Source organism: Dendropsophus ebraccatus, chromosome 5 (genome assembly GCF_027789765.1).
Source record: "Dendropsophus ebraccatus isolate aDenEbr1 chromosome 5, aDenEbr1.pat, whole genome shotgun sequence".
Classification (NCBI taxonomy): domain Eukaryota; kingdom Metazoa; phylum Chordata; class Amphibia; order Anura; family Hylidae; genus Dendropsophus; species Dendropsophus ebraccatus.
The window spans coordinates 13235146-13259126 of NC_091458.1; the positions used below are offsets into that span (position 1 = coordinate 13235146).

At 49.0% G+C, this 23981-nt stretch overlaps 2 protein-coding genes across 5 annotated transcripts in view; one reads left to right on the forward strand and one right to left on the reverse strand.

Annotated features, from left to right (window-relative positions):
• Nucleotides 1-337: 337 nt before the first annotated feature.
• PPME1 (protein phosphatase methylesterase 1) lies at nucleotides 338-15106 on the reverse strand. Of its 2 annotated transcripts, none has more exons than XM_069971938.1 (15): nucleotides 15087-15106; nucleotides 11566-11663; nucleotides 11142-11236; nucleotides 10279-10370; nucleotides 7018-7075; nucleotides 6816-6867; nucleotides 6578-6732; nucleotides 6330-6420; nucleotides 5622-5687; nucleotides 5295-5424; nucleotides 4541-4670; nucleotides 3584-3628; nucleotides 3244-3308; nucleotides 1642-1709; nucleotides 338-1100 (listed from the first exon to the last, which is right to left on the reverse strand). In XM_069971938.1, the coding sequence occupies exons 2-15, from the start codon at nucleotides 11658-11660 to the stop codon at nucleotides 1082-1084; spliced, it is 1161 nt and encodes a 386-aa protein (XP_069828039.1). In that variant the 5' UTR covers nucleotides 11661-11663; nucleotides 15087-15106; the 3' UTR covers nucleotides 338-1081. The 2 variants fall into 2 exon arrangements, with proteins under 2 accessions (XP_069828039.1, XP_069828038.1); XM_069971937.1 differs by lacking the exon at nucleotides 15087-15106 and adding an exon at nucleotides 14691-14800.
• Nucleotides 15107-15231: 125 nt separating this feature from the next.
• The window catches only part of C2CD3 (C2 domain containing 3 centriole elongation regulator), a 37422-nt gene continuing 28672 nt past the window's right edge, over nucleotides 15232-23981 (forward strand). For all 3 annotated transcript variants that reach the window (XM_069969517.1, XM_069969518.1, XM_069969519.1), the window contains exons 1-8: nucleotides 15232-15376; nucleotides 18840-19109; nucleotides 19562-19719; nucleotides 19797-19963; nucleotides 20141-20349; nucleotides 21199-21337; nucleotides 21832-21990; nucleotides 22255-22399. In XM_069969517.1, the coding sequence (XP_069825618.1) occupies nucleotides 15325-15376; nucleotides 18840-19109; nucleotides 19562-19719; nucleotides 19797-19963; nucleotides 20141-20349; nucleotides 21199-21337; nucleotides 21832-21990; nucleotides 22255-22399 (1299 nt within the window). In that variant the 5' untranslated portion in view covers nucleotides 15232-15324. The remainder of the gene's footprint in view (nucleotides 15377-18839; nucleotides 19110-19561; nucleotides 19720-19796; nucleotides 19964-20140; nucleotides 20350-21198; nucleotides 21338-21831; nucleotides 21991-22254; nucleotides 22400-23981) is intronic.

A 23981-nucleotide genomic window follows, 5' to 3' on the forward strand; every position in this document is an offset into this window, starting at 1 on the left:
ATACCTTATCCAGACTTGTGCTGTTTGGGGGCAGCTTCCTCCGCCGGCGGTGCTGGCTGGGTTTTGGTGTGGCATTTTTGGGTCTATTCCTGTGGCATTGGGGTTGCAGGGCCGTTCCATGGCCTCCCTTCCCTGACTGTGCACGCCTGCGGGGGTGGTGGTCGCTGACTGGCACAGTGTGGACTTAGTGTAGGGACCCATGTGTATCAGATACCTGCACGAGGTACATGGGGCAGTATGGCTTGATCAATTCACATACAGAATTCTGATGTTTTTTATGCAGCCGAGAGGCACTAGTGTCAGCCATAGGTGTGAGGTGCAGCACTCTGTTTCTTCCCTGAACCGTATTATACTACAGGGTGATTGCTGCAAATTATATAGAGACACGGGGGATGCTGCTGGAGGAGCGGATACAATAGTGACAAACCCTCAGCTGTGAGAAGTATCAGACTGTCCTTATGAAAGTGAACGATTCTATGTGATAACAGCAAGCGGAGATCCTGAAAATGGTAAAACTACAAATATACCGACGCAAAACTCTTCAGTATACAGTGATTACTATTCATTTTACATGACAGTGGATTCTAAAATGTAGTGTGTGTGTGTATATATATATATATATATATATATATATATATATATGTATATGTATGCGTGTGTATACATATATACACACACATACATAAATAAACACATTTTATATATATATTTATACACACATACATACATACACACACACACACATATATATATACACACACACACACACACCCTATAAAAGCCTGTGCTTCTCCAAACCATAAGTTATAGTGGCAGTAAGCAGAATGATGGCTGCCATGGTCACTACTTGTGGTCATCCAGGATGAGCGGGTCATCAGTCCACCGAGGTCCGGCTTGTGCTAACACAGTGACAGCGCCCCCCGACCAGTGAGAGGAGGAGACAGAAACACCATGGATACTTGATTGTGGTACTGATTGGCATTAGCTGATGGTGGCGCCGCTCTGCCGTAACAGGATCATTGCTGTGGCCTCCGGAGGAAGTTATTTACAAGCCGACTCTGTGCCTCCGGACCGCAGGTCACTAACAGGCCGGGAAGACGCTGACGAGGAAAACAGGAATAGAAAGATAAGGATGTGAGTCATAGAAACATGGAAGGCTGGCGGCAGAGAACCCCCCTCCCCCCAGGGATCTAGTCTACCTATAAGAAGCAAACCTATAAAGTCACAGAGCTATCCCTCTCCCTCGGGGGCAGGACACCTATTCACACATCTTGCACCTCCATAACCTGCTGCTAAAGTAAGTGGTATATGCTATTGCTGGAAGTCACACTGACGGGCACTGCCATCCACCTGACCAGCAATTCCGTATCCCTCAGGTGTTATCAAGCCCCCAAGTACAGGGTCATGGATGGGAGGGGGAGTGAGGAGGTATTACAGTGTATTACACTGGAGATGCCTGGAACCACCCCCCCCCCCCCCCATGTACTGTATATTCTTATATTCTCCGGAGTACCTCCTAAATCTGCTGCAGATGAACTCAGTATAAACAAATAGCTGGGACATCGCTAATATTACGGAAACTAATCTTCTAACCTGTTCATAGTTCCCCTTCTATAATATAATGTAATAATATAATCTTACCACTGAAATCCTCCAACTGGTTCTGCAAACCGATGGCGCACCAAGAAGGTGGCAACAGCCTCCGCGACCTGTGCAGGAGAGAAGACATAGAAATTAGTCGCAGCGCCACCCGGTGGTCAGTGTATAGCCCCTACACCCAACTCATAAAAGCGCCCATAGATTATAGTGGGTAGCCTCCTCTATTTTCAATCCATAGCCTGACATCTGGGTGGTATTGCAGCCTGTCTGATCCCCTGTTAAAGATCAGCATCACCCGGTTTCTCGCTGCTCTTAAACCTCTGCTTTATTAAATCAATGTGTGTGATCCCTTCTGATCTCTTCCTTGGTTGGGGTCGCAGCCGTCACATCTCACCCATCACACATTCATGGCTTATACAGTGCATTCAAATCTGTTGCGGGAAAACCATTTTTTTTTTTACTGGTGCCACAGAGTGACAGAGATTTGTAATTTACTTCTATTAAAAAAAATCTCACGTCTTCCAGTACTTATCAGCTGCTGTGTGACCTGCAGGAATTGGTGTATTCTTTCCGGTCTGGAAAGCAGGAGAAGTTTTCTATGGGGATTTGCAGCTGCTCAGTAAGTTCCTGACATGGACAGAGGTGGCAGCAGAGAGCACTGTGTCAGGGTGGGTTCACACTGAGGAATTCTCGACGAATTGGGGTGGGTTCACACTCTCAAATCAACATGGATAAATTCCTGCGGATTCTGGTCGCTCGTACAAATTCGCAGCGGCGTGCAAATCCGCCTGAGCCACAGACACCGGGCCGTGCCCATTCAGCCGAGAGAACTGATGTGTCAATTCTTTTGGCGGAATGCGGAATGGTGTCTTTGGCTCAGGAGGATATGCGCGCAGATGTGAACGGGTACGAGCGACGGAATCCACCGGAATTTATCCGTGCGGATTCCGTAGTGTGACACACCCTTTGTAGAGGAAAGTTTTCTGCTTAAAATTCCTCAGCTCTGGCAGAATAGGAGCGGAATTTGAGCAGAACACACAGAGAATTTAAGCTCCAATTGACTTCTACAGGATTCCTATAGCAGAATCCGCCCAAAGAATTGACATGTCAATTCTTTAGACGGAAAGCTGATCTGCAGCAGAAAATTCTCCAGTGTGAACAACAGAGTGGAAATACCATTGAGCACAATGGGACATTGCTCTGTACATATTTTACAGGAGGAAATTTCAGCTGAAATAAGAGCAGATTCCTCTTCAATTCCTCGCCTGTTCCTCAGTGTGAACCCACCCTCAGGCTGGAAAGAATACACCACTTCCTGCAGGACATACAGCAGCTGATAAGTACTGGAGGACTGAAGGTTTTTTTTAATAGAAGTAAATTACAAATCTCTGGCACTTTATGGCACCAGCTGATTTGAAAGATTTTTTTTGGTGAACAACCCCTTTAACTATAAAATAAACCTTTATATTTTTTTTTAACAGGTGGTCACTACTGACTATAGCATCTAAGTGGTTTAATGGCCTGGACCATACTTTTGATTTCTGATCTTGGCCTGATGTAACTCACTGTCAGCTGCTGTCTATAAGCCTCAGCCTGCACCGTCCCCATTGACACTAAAGGGTTACCCCGCATCCCGTGTCTTACTTTATCTGGAGCGTCTTCATGTACAGCATGGCCGCACTGCGGGAGAACCTGCATCTGGAACTTTCCTGTAATAGAAATTGTAAAATGTGAAGGAGACTATTGTAGCTGCACACAGGGTGAGGATCTCAGATCCATCCTGACAGTACAATCCCCTAGTGTGGTTCCATAACCAATAGTCATCTGTGGCTCTAGAACAGGGATGGGGAACCTATGGCCCTTCAGCTGTTGCAAAACTACAATTCCCATCATGCCTGGAGAGCCAAAGGCTTTGGTTGCTGGACCCGGCAGGGTGCCGAATGTACTGTACACACAAGAGCCCATGTCATATCAATAAACTTACCCTGCATCTGTCCTATTGTGAGGTCCTTGTCCAATCTGTCCACTCCTGAAAAAGAGTTATCATCTAAGTCTATGATCAGCCAGACTGTAAGCTCTACCCTACTACTTAGAATACTCATCATTCATTGCTGATAAAGAAGAGGTATTACTGTATTTCAGCAGGCCACTGCTCAGTCTCAGGACACCTGTTCTAGAGAGCAGGTAAGGGATAAGTGCTATCAGTGTGACCACCCCTATAAATGGGAATGCCTCTGTGCCGAAGATATAGCTCTGTATGTCCTGCAGGAAGCGGTATATTCTCTCCAGTCTGACACAGTGCTCTCTGCTGCCACCTCTTTCCATGTCAGGAACTGTCCAAAACAACAGCAAATCCCCATAGAAAACCTCTCCTGCTCTGGACAGTTCCTGACATGGACAGAGGTGGCAGCAAAGAGCACTGTGTCAGTGCAGAGAATACACCACTTCCTGCAGGACATACAGCAGCTGATAAGTACTGGAAGACTGGAGATTTTTTAAATGGAAGTAAATTACAAATCTATATAACTTTTTGACACAGTTGATTTGAAAGAAAAATATATTTTTTTTTTACCAGAGTACCACTTTAAAGGACTATTCCAGATCCTAAAAACCTCTTCCCAATCCAAATGATAAAGAATAGATGTCTGACTGCAAAGTGTCCAACCCCAACAGAGACGTTGAGAATGGGACTTTGATGGTAAGGAATGGTGGGTTGGCACACAATCCATGTATTATGTATAGAAGGGCCGGATATACCCCAGTACAGCACTCCACCGCTCCTGAATCTGCACAGGTTTCTATCCAGTGCATGTGAATGGAGTATAATACTCTTCTATACCCTGCATTTGTATGTGGGATGTTAGAAAATACGATGAATCCAAATCGAATCCTTAGGGTGTGAACGAGACCTAAAACCTGCAGAGCGGCAGAGGTCACCCACCTGCCAGGAGAAGCTGTTTAGGAATGGAGCAGCTGAGGAAGAGGTTGGAAAGACCCCTGAACCAACCCTCCCAGTACTTCTCAGTCTTTGACAGCTCGATCCTCCAGGTGTAGGGGCGCTCCTTCTTGGTCTGAAAAAAGCAAAAAACAAAGCAATGAAATTAAAGACATTTCAGAAGTTTCAGAAAATATTCATCCTGTGTGTGATGAAATCTCGTACAATCTTCCAGTATATGGTCTGTATTAAAGGAGTTATCCAGGCTTATAAGAACATGGCCGCTTTCTTCTACAAACAGCACCTGTCCTGTCCTCAGTTTGGGTGTGGGGTTTTGCAGCTCAGTTCCACACACAACCTGGGGACAGGGGTGGAGCTGTTTTTGCCAAAAAGTAGTAATATTTTAAAATCCTGGATAATCCCTTTAGGTTTTCAAGATATCTGTTTGCAGACACTGATGGAAACCATTGGTTACTTCCAGTGGATACAAATCCTTCCTGGTTATGTGACGGACACCAAGGTGTCGGCTTGTGATAACAGCTTGGATGACCTCTTACTGACGGGTTCTTCAGTCATAAATGGCACAATGCTCCTCACAACTGGATGTGAGGAAAATCACAGTACTTGTTGCGGGATCTACAGAGCATGCTCGCTACAACCTGTCACCAGCATCTACGGGGCCATGGGCTGCACCATAACTTGGGTACAATACACACAGGGTGATGGGATGACACAGCAGAGCTCCCGGCTCTCCTCTCACCTCTGTATCATCCTCTTTCTTCCTCTTGTTAATGGACTGTCCTCCGTTCTCCTCTTCATCTTCTTCCTCTTCTTCAATGATTCCTTCTACTAAAGCTTTTGGCCCTTCAGGACTTGTGGCTTCTTCACACCTATGGATAAAGCAGCACACGTGACGTATAGATATCATACATGTGTAGATGATTGGATCTGGAGAGGAACACACATACTAAGGCCGACCACACGTAGGTTGTAGAACTGCCGGTGGTTCTCCCCTCTCAGACGGGAGAGGTGGCCGTCAGGCATATATATGCCCACCACCCTGGGACATTTACAGCTGAATACTCACTGTTTGACTTGTCCCACCATGGACACTCGGGCCGAGTCCAGGTTTCGGATCTGGCCGCTCTTCACACTGAGAAAACACGACTTCACAGTCAAATGTATGGATTTTTTTTTTTTAACTGAAACCTGTAGTGTGTATATTAAAGGGGTTATCCAGAATTAGAAAAAAACACAGCTACTTTCTTACTGAAACGGCACCCCCCTCTCCTCAGGTTGTGTGTGGTATTACAATTCAACTCCTTTCAATGGGAAATCCCACAATTTATTTATTTTTTTTAATCCCCGGAAGGCAGAGGGTGTGCCCCCATAGCCCCGCCCTCTGTTGCTGCAATGTCATATGGATTGCCTGCTCAGCCAGTCAGAGACTGCAGTGGTGTCCCGCCCCAGTCACCGATTGGATGGGAAGGCAATCTATCAGCAGGCTGTGACACCGCAGCAGCAGGGGCTACAGGAGGCCGGCAGCTGTCAGAGCAGCGCTGTGGGGGCACAGGGACTGATAAGTATATAATCTTTTTATGTTCCTGTACTCCCTGCCTGTGCTTTTTTTTCCACAGGACTTCTCTTTTCACTTCAGTAGAACTGAGCTACAAAACCCACACCCAACCTGAGCACAGGAGTGGTGCTGTTTCTGGAGGAAAGCAGCCATGTTTTTCAATGCCCGGACAACCCCTTGAATATACATTGGCACAAATATATATCTGCAGTGACCGACCTCCACTCAATGGCGTTCTCAAGCGATTTAAAGGTCTTGGGACGGCTGCGAAGGAAGTTCTGCATACTGTTCAAAGCATCCATTGCCGTGCCTAGGAAAGAGAGCAAAGTATAAAGAATAAAGTATCCAGGATCAGTAGAGACCAGTCTGTGTGCAGCAGAAGGATCAGAGCTACCACAATATAATGAATATTGTCCACTAGAAACAACGGCCATGTGTTAGTTGCAGCCTGATACATGGTCACTCACCTTCCACAACATCGATCATGCAGAGGCCCAGCAAGCTAGGGATGAGGTTAGCTGCGGCAGTGTGCACGGCGATGGCTCCCCCCATACTGTGTCCTATCAGCATGATGGGAGGGGGGAGGTCCCCGTACAAGGCTTCCACCACATTCCCAATGTCCCTGACAACATAGACACAGATCAGCTATGAGATAGACGTTCAGTGTATATAACACCAAGAATAACTCCGTCACATGAGACTCACCGGGCCATGGTCTCTGCTGACAGGTCCTCTGGGTTCTTCACCTTGGTTTCTCCTGGAGGATAAAATAAATGGCTGCTTATTATTTCTACTAGCCAGCTTATTATACAGTAATATATATATATATATATATATATATATATATATATATATATATATATATATATATATATATATATATATATATATATCTGCCATAGCTTACCATGGCCTCGCTGATCTATTGCAACCACTCGGCACTGAATCCGGCTGATGATCGCAGTCTAGGAAAAGGGGGAAATATACAAGGTTGTTACCCAGACCTCAGACTGATGTCCTTCTGCACCACTGTGACCCCCCAATCTGCTCTGCTACACCTTCCTATAACCTCCACCTCTCACTGCTACACCTCCATCATGGCTTCCTATGACCCCATCTCTCACTACTACACCTCCATCATGGCTTCCTATGACATCACCATCTCTCACTACTACACCTCCATCATGGCTTCCTATGACACCACCATCTCTCACTACTACACCTCCATCATGGCTTCCTATGACCCCACCACCTCTCACTGCTACACTTCCATCATGGCCTCCTATGACCCCACCACCTCTCACTACTACACCTCCATCATGGCTTCCTATGACACCATCTCTCACTACTACACCTCCATCATGGCTTCCTATGACACCACCATCTCTCACTACTACACCTCCATCATGGCTTCCTATGACCCCATCTCTTACTACTACACCTCAATCATGGCTTCCTATGACCCCATCTCCCACTACTACACCTCCATTATGGCTTCCTATGACCCCATCTCTCACTGCTACACCTCAATCATGGCTTCCTATGACCCCCATCTCTCACTGCTACACCTCTTTCATGGCTTCCTATGACCCCACTATCTCTCACTACTACACCTCCATCATGGCTTCCTACGACCCCACCACCTCTCACTGCTACACCTCCATCATGGCTTCCTATGACCCCACTATCTCTCACTACTACACCTCCATCATGGCTTCCTATGACCCCATCTCTCACTACTACACCTCCATCATGGATTCCTACGACCCCATCTCTCACTACTACACCTCCATCATGGCTTCCTATGACACCATCTCTCACTACTACACCTCCATCATGGCTTCCTATGACACCACCATCTCTCACTACTACACCTCCATCATGGCTTCCTATGACCCCATCTCTCACTACTACACCTCCATCATGGCTTCCTATGACACCACCATCTCTCACTACTACACCTCCATCATGGCTTCCTATGACCCCACCACCTCTCACTGCTACACCTCCATCATGGCTTCCTATGACCCCATCTCTTACTACTACACCTCAATCATGGCTTCCTATGACCCCATCTCCCACTACTACACCTCCATCATGGCTTCCTACGACCCCACCACCTCTCACTACTACACCTCCATCATGGCTTCCTATGACTCCACTATCTCTCACTACTACACCTCCATCATGGCTTCCTATGACACCACCATCTCTCACTACTACACCTCCATCATGGCTTCCTATGACCCCATCTCTCACTACTACACCTCCATCATGGCTTCCTATGACACCACCATCTCTCACTACTACACCTCCATCATGGCTTCCTATGACCCCACCACCTCTCACTGCTACACCTCCATCATGGCTTCCTATGACCCCATCTCTTACTACTACACCTCAATCATGGCTTCCTATGACCCCATCTCCCACTACTACACCTCCATCATGGCTTCCTACGACCCCACCACCTCTCACTACTACACCTCCATCATGGCTTCCTATGACTCCACTATCTCTCACTACTACACCTCCATCATGGCTTCCTATGACCCCACTACCTCTCACTGCTACACCTCCATCATGGCTTCCTATGACCCCATCTCTCACTACTACACCTCCATCATGGCTTCCTATGACCCCATCTCTCACTACTACACCTCTATCATGGCTTCCTATGACCCCACTATCTCTTACTACTACACCTCCATCATGGCTTCCTATGACCCCATCTCTCACTGCTACACCTCCATCATGGCTTCCTACGACCCCACCACCTCTCACTGCTACACCTCCATCATGGCTTCCTATGACCCCACTATCTCTTACTACTACACCTCCATCATGGCTTCCTATGACCCCATCTCTCACTGCTACACCTCCATCATGGCTTCCTACGACCCCACCACCTCTCACTGCTACACCTCCATCATGGCTTCCTATGACCCCACTATCTCTTACTACTACACCTCCATCATGGCTTCCTATGACCCCATCTCTCACTGCTACACCTCTATCATGGCTTCCTATGACCCCATCTCTCACTACTACACCTCAATCATGGCTTCCTATGACCCCACCACCTCTCACTGCTACACCTCCATCATGGCTTCCTATGACCCCACTATCTCTTACTACTACACCTCCATCATGGCTTCCTATGACCCCATCTCTCACTGCTACACCTCTATCATGGCTTCCTATGACCCCATCTCTCACTACTACACCTCAATCATGGCTTCCTATGACCCCACCACCTCTCACTGCTACACCTCCATCATGGCTTCCTATGACCCCACTATCTCTCACTACTACACCTCCATCATGGCTTCCTATGACCCCACTATCTCTTACTACTACACCTCCATCATGGCTTCCTATGACCCCATCTCTCACTGCTACACCTCTATCATGGCTTCCTATGACCCCATCTCTCACTACTACACCTCAATCATGGCTTCCTATGACCCCACCACCTCTCACTGCTACACCTCCATCATGGCTTCCTATGACCCCACTATCTCTTACTACTACACCTCCATCATGGCTTCCTATGACCCCATCTCTCACTGCTACACCTCCATCATGGCTTCCTATGACCCCATCTCTCACTACTACACCTCAATCATGGCTTCCTATGACCCCACCACCTCTCACTGCTACACCTCCATCATGGCTTCCTATGACCCCACTATCTCTCACTACTACACCTCCATCATGGCTTCCTATGACCCCACCATCCCTCACTGCTACACCTCCATCATGGCTTCCTATGACCCCACCACCTCTCACTGCTACACCTCCATCATGGCTTCCTACGACCCCATCTCTCACTACTACACCTCCATCATGGCTTCCTATGACCCCATCTCTCACTACTACACCTCCATCATGGCTTCCTATGACCCCATCTCTCACTGCTACACCTCCATCATGGCTTCCTATGACCCCATCTCTCACTACTACACCTCCATCATGGCTTCCTATGACCCCATCTCTCACTACTACACCTCCATCATGGCTTCCTATGACCCCATCTCTTACTACTACACCTCAATCATGGCTTCGTGCAGCCCTGTGACCCTCCTGTGATATCCACTGCTACCCCTCCAGCTCTACCAAGGATTTCCCCTGATACTCTCCTTCCTGTCTCCATGTCGGTACTCACCGTGAAGACTGCCCAGGACAGTGCAGAATGGCCGCCTCCATGTAGAAGCAGCAGGACGGGCCCCTCCGATCCACTCTTGTAAATACGAAAGCTGTGTTCCAAGTTAAGGAAGAGATGGAGCGGACGGATGCATGATACCACAACTAATAGAGAGATGTCTGCTCTCCCCAAGTCCTCATGTAGCCCCTATAGCCGCAGGAAGCTATACATGATACTGACATCCATGGATATCACTGAGGACAATGTCACGACCGATGCCAGTCGGCTCCTTACAACTAACCGCCAACTTGTGGGCCACCTCCAGAAGTCAGGTGATCAGGCATGTTGGATTTCAAGGGAGATATGCCAGTGCTAAAAAGGGCCTGGTGGAAATGCAGGAGGGCGCCTAACAGCCGCCGAGGAGGGCGCCTAACAGCCGCCGAGGAGGGCGCCTAACAGCCGCCGAGGAGGGCGCCTAACAGCCGCCGAGGAGGGCGCCTAACAGCCGCCGAGGAGGGCGCCTAACAGCCGCCGAGGAGGGCGCCTGACAGCCGCCGAGGAGGGCGCCTGACAGCCGCCGAGGAGGGCGCCTGACAGCCTTTGAAGGGAACCACTCACTAAGAAATTGCCCCCTCAAGGCCATCTCTGAGCGCTGAAGCAGCCAGGGAAGCATGAATAATGGAGAGGTTTCCTGTCTATACAACACCCCTCCATATCCCACTCAGGACCTGGATGACGTTACCTGCAGAATGTCAGGCAATGGTATAATACTACTAAATTACATGAAGCCCATGACCCTGTATCAGAGGGACCCTGACCCTTCCGTATACCCCAATACACAATACAGATGAGTAACCCCTGACCGCACATATAGGCTCTGGATATATCTTTGCCGGTTTCACTTTCCACGACCACATCCTCCATGGACTCAAAATACTGGCTCCAGGGAACGGGGGAGAAGTCTCGCTTCCTTCCTGGCCTAGAAAGAAAGAGAATAAAATCCTTTAAGTCTCAAAAAAAACCTTTAATCCAGTATCCGACAAGTCTGGCATTTCTGACAGAATGATGGCTGAGAAGAAGAAAACTGATACAACTACAACTCCCAGCATGTCATGACAGCGGAAGGAGTGGAAGAGCACAACCAGGCTGGAGATCAGTGATCTAAGCTCACTGAAGGCTGTCAGGGCATGCTGGGAGCTGTAGTCCCCTACCAGCTGGAGATCTACTGGACTATTAGGTAGCGATCCCCTATACCAGATTACCAGACAGTGTAATCCATACACAATGGCTCCGCTCATCATCGCTTACCCCATTCTCATCTTGGATCCAGACTGCAGGGCCCCAGGCATAGGTGGTCGTGGGGGTAACCGCCCCACGTGGAGTTGCTTTTCCAAGGTAGACATATTCTGTGGAAGACAAAAGAAGACGTCTGTTATAGTAAATCCCTTCCATACGTGTATCAGCCAGGGGATGGTATACAGAGAGGTGTAAAGAGCAGCACCAAAGCTCCTATGTCATCTCATACACTGATGTAACAAGAACTCGCCCCTATAGGTTCTAACCAGAACTGCAGAGCTACATCAGCCCATACATGCCTTTGACCGGCCATGTTTCTCTAGATCTAGATCTGGATCCATCTGCCCGGCCATGTTTCTCTATAGAGATCTGGATCCATCTGCCCGGCCATGTTCCTCTAGATCTAGATCCATCTGACCGGCCATGTTTCTCTAGATCTAGATCTGGACCCATCTGACCGGCCATGTTTCTCTATAGAGATCTGAATCCATCTGACCGTTCATGTTTTTCTATAGAGAAACATACACATGGAAGTCAGCTCACCCCAGCTGAATAGAGGTGCATGCAGGTACACGGGTCTCCAGGTAAGGGTGGAGCACGTGGATATGGTTGCGGGCCGTATCCCGTGTATACAGATCCAACGTAGAAAGGTTTTCCACAGCTCCTTAGGTAGTGCAAAAATTCTTTATTGGTACATATAAGGTGAAGTTAAAAACTGGTTAAAATCGCGCCATTTTAACCAGTTTTTAACTTCACCTTATATGTACCAATAAAGAATTTTTGCACTACCTAAGGAGCTGTGGAAAACCTTTCTACGTTTTTCTATAGAGATCTGGATCCATCTGACCGTTCATGTTTTTCTATAGAGATCTGGATCCATCTGACCCGCCATGTTTCTCTATAGAGATCTGGACCCATCTGACCGGCCATGTTTCTCTATAGAGATCTGGATCCATCTGACTGGCCATGTTTCTCTATGGATCTGGATCCATTTGCCCGGCCATGTTTCTCTAGATCTGGATCCATCTGACCGGCCATGTTTCTCTATAGAGATCTGGATCCATCTGACCGGCCATGTTCCTCTAGATCTAGATCCATCTGACGGGCCATGTTTCTCTAGATCTATCTGACCGGCCATGTTTCTCTATAGAGATCTGGATCCATCTGACCGGTCCTGTTTTTCTATAGAGATCTGGATCCATCTGACCGGCCATGTTTCTCTAGATCTAGATCCATCTGACCGGCCATGTTTCTCTAGATCTAGATCCATCTGACCGGCCATGTTTCTCTAGATATGGATCCATCTGACCGGCCATGTTTCTCTAGATATGGATCTATCTGACCGGCCATGTTTCTCTATAGAGATCTGGATCAATCTGACCAGCCATGTTTCTCTATGGATCTGGACCCATCTGTTTCCCTTAGACACAATGCAGCTGGTTGTCGGCTGGTATATCCCGTCTATGCTGAGGAGCGGAGAGTTGCAGGATCAGACATGTCAGTCAGACACCAGTGTTATATTCGGCCGCAGTTTCCTGCTTCTCCTGTTCCTGACATGTGAGATCCCGGCCCCGCAGAGTCTAGACCTGGTGACCAGACCCCATTCCCAGTCACTCATATCACTGTATGACATCTAATGTGGCTTCACATGGAGATTGGAGAACATCAGCTGCTGCAGAACCTCATACTACACCTCAGCTGCTGCAGAACCTCATACTACACCTCAGCTGCTGCAGAACCTCATAAGACACCTCAGCTGCTGCAGAACCTCATCCTACACCTCAGCTGCTGCAGAACCTCATACTACACCTCAGCTGCTGCAGAACCTTATCCTATACACCTCAGCTGCTGCAGAACCTCATCCTAGACCTCAGCTGCTGTAGAACCTCATCACACACCTCAGCTGCTGCAGAACCTCATCCTATACACCTCAGCTGCTGCAGAACCTCATCATACACCTCAGCTGCTGCAGAACCTCATCACACACCTCAGCTGCTGCAGAACCTCATACTACACCTCAGCTGCTGCAGAACCTCATACTACACCTCAGCTGCTGCAGAACATCATAAGACACCTCAGCTGCTGCAGAACCTCATAAGACACCTCAGCTGCTGCAGAACCTCATACTACACCTCAGCTGCTGCAGAACCTCATACTACACCTCAGCTGCTGCAGAACCTCATCCTACACCTCAGCTGCCGCAGAACCTCATCCTACACCTCAGCTGCCGCAGAACCTCATCCTACACACCTCAGCTGCTGCAGAACCTCATCATACACCTCAGCTGCTGCAGAACCTCATCATACACCTCAGCTGCTGCAGAACCTCATCCTATACACCTCAGCTGCTGCAGAACCTCATCCTATACACCTCAGCTGCTGCAGAACCTCATACTACACCTCAGCTGCTGCAGAACCTCATAAGACACCTCAGCTGCTGCAGAACCTCATAAGACACCTCAGCTGCTGCAGAACCTCATAAGACACCTCAGCTGCTGCAGAACCTCATACTACACCTCAGCTGCTGCAGAACCTCATACTACACCTCAGCTGCTGCAGAACCTCATCCTACACCTCAGCTGCTGCAGAACCTCATCCTACACCTCAGCTGCTGCAGAACCTCATACTACACCTCAGCTGCTGCAGAACCTCATACTACACCTCAGCTGCTGCAGAACCTCATACTACACCTCAGCTGCTGCAGAACCTCATACTACACCTCAGCTGCTACAGAACCTCATACTACACCTCAGCTGCTGCAGAACCTCATCATACACCTCAGCTGCTGCAGAACCTCATCACACACCTCAGCTACTGCAGAACCTCATCCTATACACCTCAGCTGCTGCAGAACCTCATCATACACCTCAGCTGCTGCAGAACCTCATGATCCTCCCAATATAATAACCTTCCGCTTACCCTCCCTCCCGGCCATTAGAGTCTTATAATAAACCACCGCCCGGCCGCTCCTGTGACTCCCCCATCAGTAACAATACACTGGACATATAACGCCCCCTCCCCACACATCACACTATTGTGGCCTAGACGGTGCATCACCCGCTACAGAGAGGAGACCCCGCCTCCCGGTAACCTCCCGCCCGGTATCCTCCGCCCCCCCACTCCGCTCGTCACACGTACCGTCACTGTTACCGACCCCTCCAGGCCTCAGCCCACCAGCCACTGGGGTTTCCGTGGAGACAGCCGGTCCCGCCCACTAATTGGTGCTCCAGGATCTTACGTCACTGCGCACGGCACGCTGACATTTGCGTCAAGTCAATTTTGAATATTTTTTTTTACAATAACTTTATTATTATAAACAAATGTTAACACTTTTTTTTAATACACTGCCTAACTTTATTAGTACTGACAAATTTGAAGACTATCAGTAATGTGGATAAAGGACCTCTGTGCCCAGCGGTAAACGAGCCACTAGTCTCCATATAAATTTCCACTTCCTGCGGTTTGTCTGGAGAAAAAGCGGGCAACCTGAGAAGTGTTTCATATACATGAATCTTGTATATTTGTATCTCTCACGTTATACAGAACTACAAATCCCAGAAGGCCGCACGCTGTTTACACTGATCACGTGATAGGCCGGCGACGTCTTTGCTCCAACTGTCACTCCCAGCAGTCCCCGCGGGCCAAGTATTACTCGCTCCTGATTGGATGAGGCGGACGGAAGCGGAAGTGTCGCTCTGTGGTTGCCTAGAGACGGGAGAGAAGCTTCCGAGTGCTGACGGCGGGGAAAACGATATGACAGACGGGAGACGAGATGAAGAACCGGGGAACTAAGAGCGGAAAAGCGGCGAGCAGGAAGAAGAAAGGTGAAACCGGGGAGGAGGATGGAGAAGGTGTAATGTACAGGGAGAGGAGGATGGAGGAGGAGGTGTAATGTACAGGGAGAGGAGGATGGAGGAGGAGGTGTAATGTACAGGGAGAGGAGGATGGAGGAGGAGGTGTAATGTACAGGGAGAGGAGGATGGAGGAGGAGAAGGTGTAATGTACAGGGAGAGGAGGATGGAGGAGGTGTAATGTACAGGGAGAGGAGGATGGAGGAGGTGTAATGTACAGGGAGAGGAGGATGGAGAAGGTGTAATGTACAGGGAGAGGAGGATGGAGGAGGTGCAATGTACAGGGAGAGGAGGATGGAGGAGGTGTAATGTACAGGGAGAGGAGGATGGAGGAGGAGGTGTAATGTACAGGGAGAGGAGGATGGAGGAGGAGGTGTAATGTACAGGGAGAGGAGGATGGAGGAGGAGGTGTAATGTACAGGGAGAGGAGGATGGAGGAGAAGGTGTAATGTACAGGGAGAGGAGGATGGAGGAGGAGGTGTAATGTACAGGGAGAGGAGGATGGAGGAGGTGTAATGTACAGGGAGAGGAGGATGGAGGAGGAGGTGTAATGTACAGGGAGAGGAGGATGGAGGAGGAGGTGTAATGTACAGGGAGAGGAGGATGGAGGAGGAGGTGTAATGTACAGGGAGAGGAGGATGGAGGAGGTGTAATGTACAGGGAGAGGAGGAGGAGGTGTAATGTACAGGGAGAGGAGGATGGAGGAGGAGGAGGTGTAATGTACAGGGAGAGGAGGATGGAGGAGGTGTAATGTACAGGGAGAGGAGGATGGAGGAGGAGGAGGTGTAATGTACAGGGAGAGGAGGATGGAGGAGGAGGAGGTGTAATGTACAGGGAGAGGAGGATGGAGAAGGAGGTGTAATATACAGGGAGAGGAGGATGGAGGAGGTGTAATGTACAGGGAGAGGAGGATGGAGGAGGTGTAATGTACAGGGAGAGGAGGATGGAGGAGGTGTAATGTACAGGGAGAGGAGGATGGAGGAGGTGTAATGTACAGGGAGAGGAGGATGGAGGAGGAGGAGGTGTAATGTACAGGGAGAGGAGGATGGAGAAGGAGGTGTAATATACAGGGAGAGGAGGATGGAGGAGGTGTAATGTACAGGGAGAGGAGGATGGAGGAGGTGTAATGTACAGGGAGAGGAGGAGGTGTAATGTACAGGGAGAGGAGGATGGAGGAGGTGTAATGTACAGGGAGAGGAGGATGGAGGAGGTGTAATGTACAGGGAGAGGAGGATGGAGGAGGAGGAGGAGGTGTAATGTACAGGGAGAGGAGGATGGAGGAGGAGGAGGTGTAATGTACAGGGAGAGGAGGATGGAGGAGGTGTAATGTACAGGGAGAGGAGGATGGAGGAGGAGGGGTAATGTACAGGGAGAGGAGGATGGAGGAGGATGTGTAATGTACAGGGAGAGGAGGATGGAGGAGGAGGTGTAATGTACAGGGAGAGGAGGATGGAGGAGGAGGTGTAATGTACAGGGAGAGGATGGAGGAGGAGGTGTAATGTACAGGGAGAGGAGGATGGAGGAGGTGTAATGTACAGGGAGAGGAGGATGGAGGAGGTGTAATGTACAGGGAGAGGAGGAGGATGGAGGAGGTGTAATGTACAGGGAGAGGAGGAGGATGGAGGAGGTGTAATGTACAGGGAGAGGAGGAGGATGGAGGAGGTGTAATGTACAGGGAGAGGAGGATGGAGGAGGTGTAATGTACAGGGAGAGGAGGAGGATGGAGGAGGTGTAATGTACAGGGAGAGGAGGATGGAGGAGGAGAAGGTGTAATGTACAGGGAGAGGAGGATGGAGGAGGTGTAATGTACAGGGAGAGGAGGAGGATGGAGGAGGAGGTGTAATGTACAGGGAGAGGAGGATGGAGGAGGAGGAGGTGTAATGTACAGGGAGAGGAGGATGGAGGAGGAGGAGGAGGTGTAATGTACAGGGAGAGGAGGATGGAGGAGGAGGAGGTGTAATGTACAGGGAGAGGAGGATGGAGAAGGAGGTGTAATATACAGGGAGAGGAGGATGGAGGAGGTGTAATGTACAGGGAGAGGAGGATGGAGGAGGAGGAGGTGTAATGTACAGGGAGAGGAGGATGGAGAAGGAGGTGTAATATACAGGGAGAGGAGGATGGAGGAGGTGTAATGTACAGGGAGAGGAGGATGGAGGAGGTGTAATGTACAGGGAGAGGAGGAGGTGTAATGTACAGGGAGAGGAGGATGGAGGAGGAGGTGTAATGTACAGGGAGAGGAGGAGGTGTAATGTACAGGGAGAGGAGGAGGATGGAGGAGGTGTAATGTACAGGGAGAGGAGGATGGAGGAGGAGGTGTAATGTACAGGGAGAGGAGGATGGAGGAGGAGGAGGTGTAATGTACAGGGAGAGGAGGATGGAGAAGGAGGTGTAATGTACAGGGAGAGGAGGATGGAGGATGGAGGAGGAGGTGTAATGTACAGGGAGAGGAGGATGGAGGAGGAGGTGTAATGTACAGGGAGAGGAGGATGGAGGAGGTGTAATGTACAGGGAGAGGAGGATGGAGGAGGAGGTGTAATGTACAGGGAGAGGAGGATGGAGGAGGAGGTGTAATGTACAGGGAGAGGAGGATGGAGGAGGTGTAATGTACAGGGAGAGGAGGATGTGTAATGTACAGGGAGAGGAGGATGGAGGAGGAGGTGTAATATACAGGGAGAGGAGGATGGAGGAGGTGTAATGTACAGGGAGAGGAGGATGGAGGAGGTGTAATGTACAGGGAGAGGAGGATGGAGGAGGTGTAATGTACAGGGAGAGGAGGAGGTGTAATGTACAGGGAGAGGAGGATGGAGGAGGAGGTGTAATGTACAGGGAGAGGAGGAGGTGTAATGTACAGGGAGAGGAGGAGGATGGAGGAGGTGTAATGTACAGGGAGAGGAGGATGGAGGAGGATGGAGGAGGTGTAATGTACAGGGAGAGGAGGATGGAGGAGGAGGTGGTGTAATGTACAGGGAGAGGAGGATGGAGGAGGAGGTGTAATGTACAGGGAGAGGAGGATGGAGGAGGAGGTGTAATGTACAGGGAGAGGAGGATGGAGGAGGAGGTGTAATGTACAGGGAGAGGAGGATGGAGGAGGAGGTGTAATGTACAGGGAGAGGAGGATGGAGGAGGAGGTGTAATGTACAGGGAGAGGAGGATGGAGGAGGAGGTGTAATGTACAGGGAGAGGAGGATGGAGGAGGAGGTGTAATGTACAGGGAGAGGAGGATGGAGGAGGTGTAATGTACAGGGAGAGGAGGATGTGTAATGTACAGGGAGAGGAGGATGGAGGAGGAGGTGTAATGTACAGGGAGAGGAGGATGGAGGAGGTGTAATGTACAGGGAGAGGAGGATGGAGGAGGTGTAATGTACAGGGAGAGGAGGATGGAGGAGGAGACATTGCTCATACTGTGTAACTGTCTGACCGTCTTCCTTGTTCTCAGGGACCATAGACGTCTCCCCATCCACCTCTCTGCCGCCGCTGGTGGAGGGGCAGCTCCGCTGCTATGTGAGGGTCACTGTCAGTAAGATCCTGTGGACGATCCCCAGACCCCCCCGATCCGTACTGGTCAGACTCCGCTGGTGGGGAGAGACAAGCAATGGGACCGTCTTCCACCCCCGGGATTCATCACAGGCCGAACAGAAGGAAGTAAAGACGACGACCCGCTACGCTGTGCACTGCGGCCCCAAACAGCTGACCTCATACCTCACAGGTGACCCCCCATACCCTAACTGTGACCTCACAGCTGACCTCATACCTCACAGGTGACCCCCATACCCTAACTGTGACCTCACAGCTGACCTCATACCTCACAGGTGACCCCCCATACCCTATCTGTGACCTCACAGCTGACCTCATACCTCACAGGTGACCTTATACCTCACAGGTGGCCCCCATACCCTAACTGTGATCTCACAGGTGACCCCATATGTACCCTCATACCTCACAGGTTACCTCATACCTCACATATGACCTCACAGGTGACCCCCATACCCCTTATGTGACTTCATACCTCACATGTGACCCCATACCTAAAAGGTGACCCCTACAGGTCCTACAAGCAGGAGACTTCCAGGGCTTAGAGGGGCATTGGGGGTGTGGGGGGGGGGGGGTAGATTGGGGCAAGGTTTTCTCTCAGTAATTATTGTATTTTACCCTCCGCAGATATGGGGGCACTTGTGTTGGAAGTTCTCACCAGACTTGACCACCTTCCTATCGGTCGTGCACAGATCAACAACATCTCGCAACTTTCTCCAACGCATCCACTCGGTGGCTTCTTCACGGTTGTGTCCCCGACCTCGGAGAAAATGGGAGAACTCCAGGTGATGGGGCGGTATTGGCTGTCATTGGGCGATACATCTCTGCCGGCGAGACCTTACTAAGTGGCTTGTTTTCCCAGGTATCTGTGGCTCTGGAACCTCTGACATATGACACCAGCAGCTCCATCCTCGGTAATGATGTGAGCCAGGGTATAACTACATCAGGACACCCACCCAAGGGGGCACCAGTGAGGGCCAGCAAGCCAGACCACCGAGAGGCCGAGGGCAGCCGAGCCTCCACACCCAGGTAAGGCGCTGATCTCCTGCTGTATGTCTCATAGCAATTTCCCTCCAACAGCGCTTAAAGGTCATAAGTGTATGATCGCTCTTACTACTGGGGGGTACATGAAGCCTGCACAGACCTCCCAACACTATCCAGGTCTTAGAAGGAATTGCTCTACATGCACTGACTATTGTGTTCTAGGGGCAGAGACCACCTATACTTCAAGGAGAACACTGAACCTAATAGAGGTCTGGTGAGAGGACCACAAGATGACAATGCCAGGTTGTCACTGGGCCTCCCCTCTAAGGACAAGATGTCTGCCCTTCCTGTGACACAGGATAGGTCAGCTGATCACACCAAGTCTCCGTCCGGTGTGAGTGCCGCACCCGCTGCCAGGGACCTGCTAACAGGTTAGAGACCAAGAACCCCAATGTATAGATTACACATATATAGTATAATACAGACAACACTACAATGTATAGATTATATATAGACAGGCCTGGGCTATATACATATATAGTATAATACAGATAACACTACAATGTATAGATTATATATAGACAGGCATGGGCTATATACATATATAGTATAGTACAGATAACACTACAGTGTATAGATTATATATATAGGCAGGCCTGGGACATATACATATATAGTATAGTACAGATAACACTACAGTGTATAGATTATATATAGACAGGCCTGGGACATATACATATGTAGTATAATACAGATAACACTATAATGTATAGATTATATATAGAAAGGCCAGGGCTATACATATATAGTATAATACAGATAACACTACAATGTATAGATTATATATAGACAGGCATGGGCTATATACATATATAGTATAATACAGACGACACTACATTGTATAGATTATATATAGACAGGCCTGGGCTATATACATATATAGTATAATACAGACGACACTACAATGTATAGATTATATATAGACAGGCATGGGCTATATACATATATAGTATAATACAGACGACACTACATTGTATAGATTATATATAGACAGGCCTGGGACATATACATATATAGTATAATACAGACGACACTACATTGTATAGATTATATATAGACAGGCCTGGGACATATACATATATAGTATAATACAGATAACACTACAATGTATAGATTATAGACAGGCCTGGGGTGTATATATACGGTATAATACAATGTAATTCCAGTATATGGTGTACAGCGACGTCTTCTCTATAATATGACGTGTTTCGGTTCTCCAGCTCTCTTAGATCAGGGCAGCAAACTGAGAGACGCTATGGTGGAATCAGCGCTGCGATTAGACCCTGAGATGGATCCCGATGTGGAGTCTCTCCTGCCCCCTATCCTGGATCCAGGACATTACAGCTCCCAGCCTCTCAGGTAAGTGTCCTATATAGGTCTACATGGATCTCTTCCACCGCAACACAAGACCATACAGCATAACTTGTACCGTACACATTCTGCAGCCTCCCCCCATCTGCAAGCACTTTCTATAGGACTGACAGAGAGAGCGTAAAACAGCACTCATCATCAGTCCCAAAAATATGAATAGAGCGGCCGTGCACAGGCCAGACTGCAGATGTGGTCACTTAGGGGGCCAAGGGAACATTGTCCTCTTACTCAGTGGTGGTCCCAGCGACTGGACCCCCAACAATAGGACACTTATTATGTATCCACAGAATATGTAACTATTGTGGGTTATGTGTCTATTACCATATCCAGAGGTAGCTTGGCTATAACTACAGCATATAGCTATAGGGGCCACTCTCCCTCCTAACTAATATCCTCAAGCTGCTAGAAGAAGAAGAAGCAACAATTACTAATAGAAAGGGAGATACGTCCATCTAAACTTCGTTTTTTCTATTCACCTCTAGGGCAGCACCTGAGAGCCTCGCAGCGCATATTGATCAGAACCTCCTAAAGGCCCCCAGATCCTTGCCAGGCGGTGGTCTGATCCTGCCCCTCGCAGACCCCTCTCTTCCTGAATTAGAGATGAGCAGCGAGGGTCGGGCCATAGAGCTGCTCCTGGGCAGGTAAGCTTCTATCACTTATTACTGAGCAGAATCAGTGCAGGCAAAGGTCGACTTGGGATAGACCTGAACCAATCAGGTTACTGCTTTCGGTGTTACATGCACATAGAGCTGGATTCTGATTGGTTACAGTGATAAACTACAGTCCTCACTAAAATCATTGGCCCTTCTGGTAAGGCCTGTGTTGTGTGACTATAATGTATAACACACAGTCACTCTGGCATCTCTAGCACAGTACATAATGCAGTTTTTACTGTCCATTACCAGCTCCCCTGTATCCATCAGCCAGTTCTGGGATGGGACCGGTTCACCCCCCGAGTCCATAGCAGGAAGCGATTTCTACAATGAAAGTGAACTGAACGATCCCCTGTATGACCAGAGCCTGCTGGAGAATCTGTTCTACAAGGCACCGGTGAGAGAGGAGGAGCCACCACCTTCCTGTCATATGGCGGCTGTTTTATAGTAGATTCTAAGATGTGGGAATAACTATGTCCACACACAATAAGAAGGGAATAAAGTTTACTTAAGTAATAAAAGCAGATAGAATAAAAGATACAAACAAATACGAATCTGAGTAGAAAAGATAGAAATACAAAGCTAAGACAGACACAGTACAATATACTTAGCTATTTCAGGTCAGGACCCCCGCCCGTTCTTCAGGACGCCTGGGAGAGAAGTGGTGGTATACAGTGGTGCTTTGGATTATGAGCATAATTTGTTCCGGCACGGCGCTTGTAATCCAAATCCACCATTAAACCATTCAACCAAAGCAAATTTTCACATAAGAAATTTCCGACAATTGGTTCCACACCCCAAAAATAATGATTTATTATTCTGAATAACTTGTAAAACAGATTAACAAACATTCAGAAACAGCTGAATATGTGATATTATACGTTACTGTACAGCAGGGGTACTCAACAACTTTTAGTGAAGGTCCACTTACCGGGGTCTATTGTCAGGTGAAGGTCCGAGCTGAACATCAGTAGAAAACGTGTTTTGTTACTTTGTCACAAACGTTCAACTATTTATATACAGAATTGCTGCTTATTAGCGGGAAAATTGGCATTTTTTTCTCTCTCACCAGGCCTTTGATATTAGGTACAAAGGGGGTGACTGCCCTGGTAGTATATAGCCCCCCTGTTGCTCCCCCAGTAGTGTATAGCCCCCCCTGTGCGCTCTCCTTCAGTAGTATATAACCCCCTGTTGCTCCCCCAGTAGTATATAGCCCCCTGTGCGCTCTCCCCCTGTAGTATATAGCACCCTGTGAGCTCCCCCCAGTAGTATATAGCCTCCCCGTGCGCTCTCCCCCTGTAGAATATAGCCCCCTGTGAGCTCCCCCCAGTAGTATATAGCCCCCCTGTGCGCTCTCCCCCTGTACGCTGTCCCCCAGTAGTATATAGCCCCCTGTGAGCTCCCCCCAGTAGTATATAGCCCCCCTGTGCTCTCCCCCTGTAGTATATAGCCCCCTGTGAGCTCCCCCCAGTAGTATATAGCCCCCGTGAGCTCCCCCCAGTAGTATATAGCCCCCGTGAGCTCCCCCCAAGTAGTATATAGCCCCCCTGTGAGCTCCCCCCTGTAGTATATAGCCCCCTGTGAGCTCCCCCTGTAGTATATAGCCCCCCCATGCGCTGTCCCCCTGTAGTATATAGCCCCCTGTGAGCTCCCCCCAGTAGTATATAGCGCCCCTGTGCTCTCCCCCCAGTAGTATATAGCCCCCCTTGTGCTTTTCCCCTGTAGTATATAGCCCCCTGTGAGGTCCCCCCTGTAGTATATAGCCCCATGTGCGCTCCCCCCAGTAGTATATAGCCCCCTAAGTAGTATATAGCCCCCTGTGAGGTCCCCCCTGTAGTATATAGTCCACCTGTGCGCTCTCCCCTTGTAGATGCCCCCCAGACCGAAAAAAAAAAATAACAAAAACAACTCACCTAGCACCTCGTTCCCCGCTGCGGCTGTCTTCTTCTCTTCCCGTCGGTCCGGCCCCTGGCTGATAC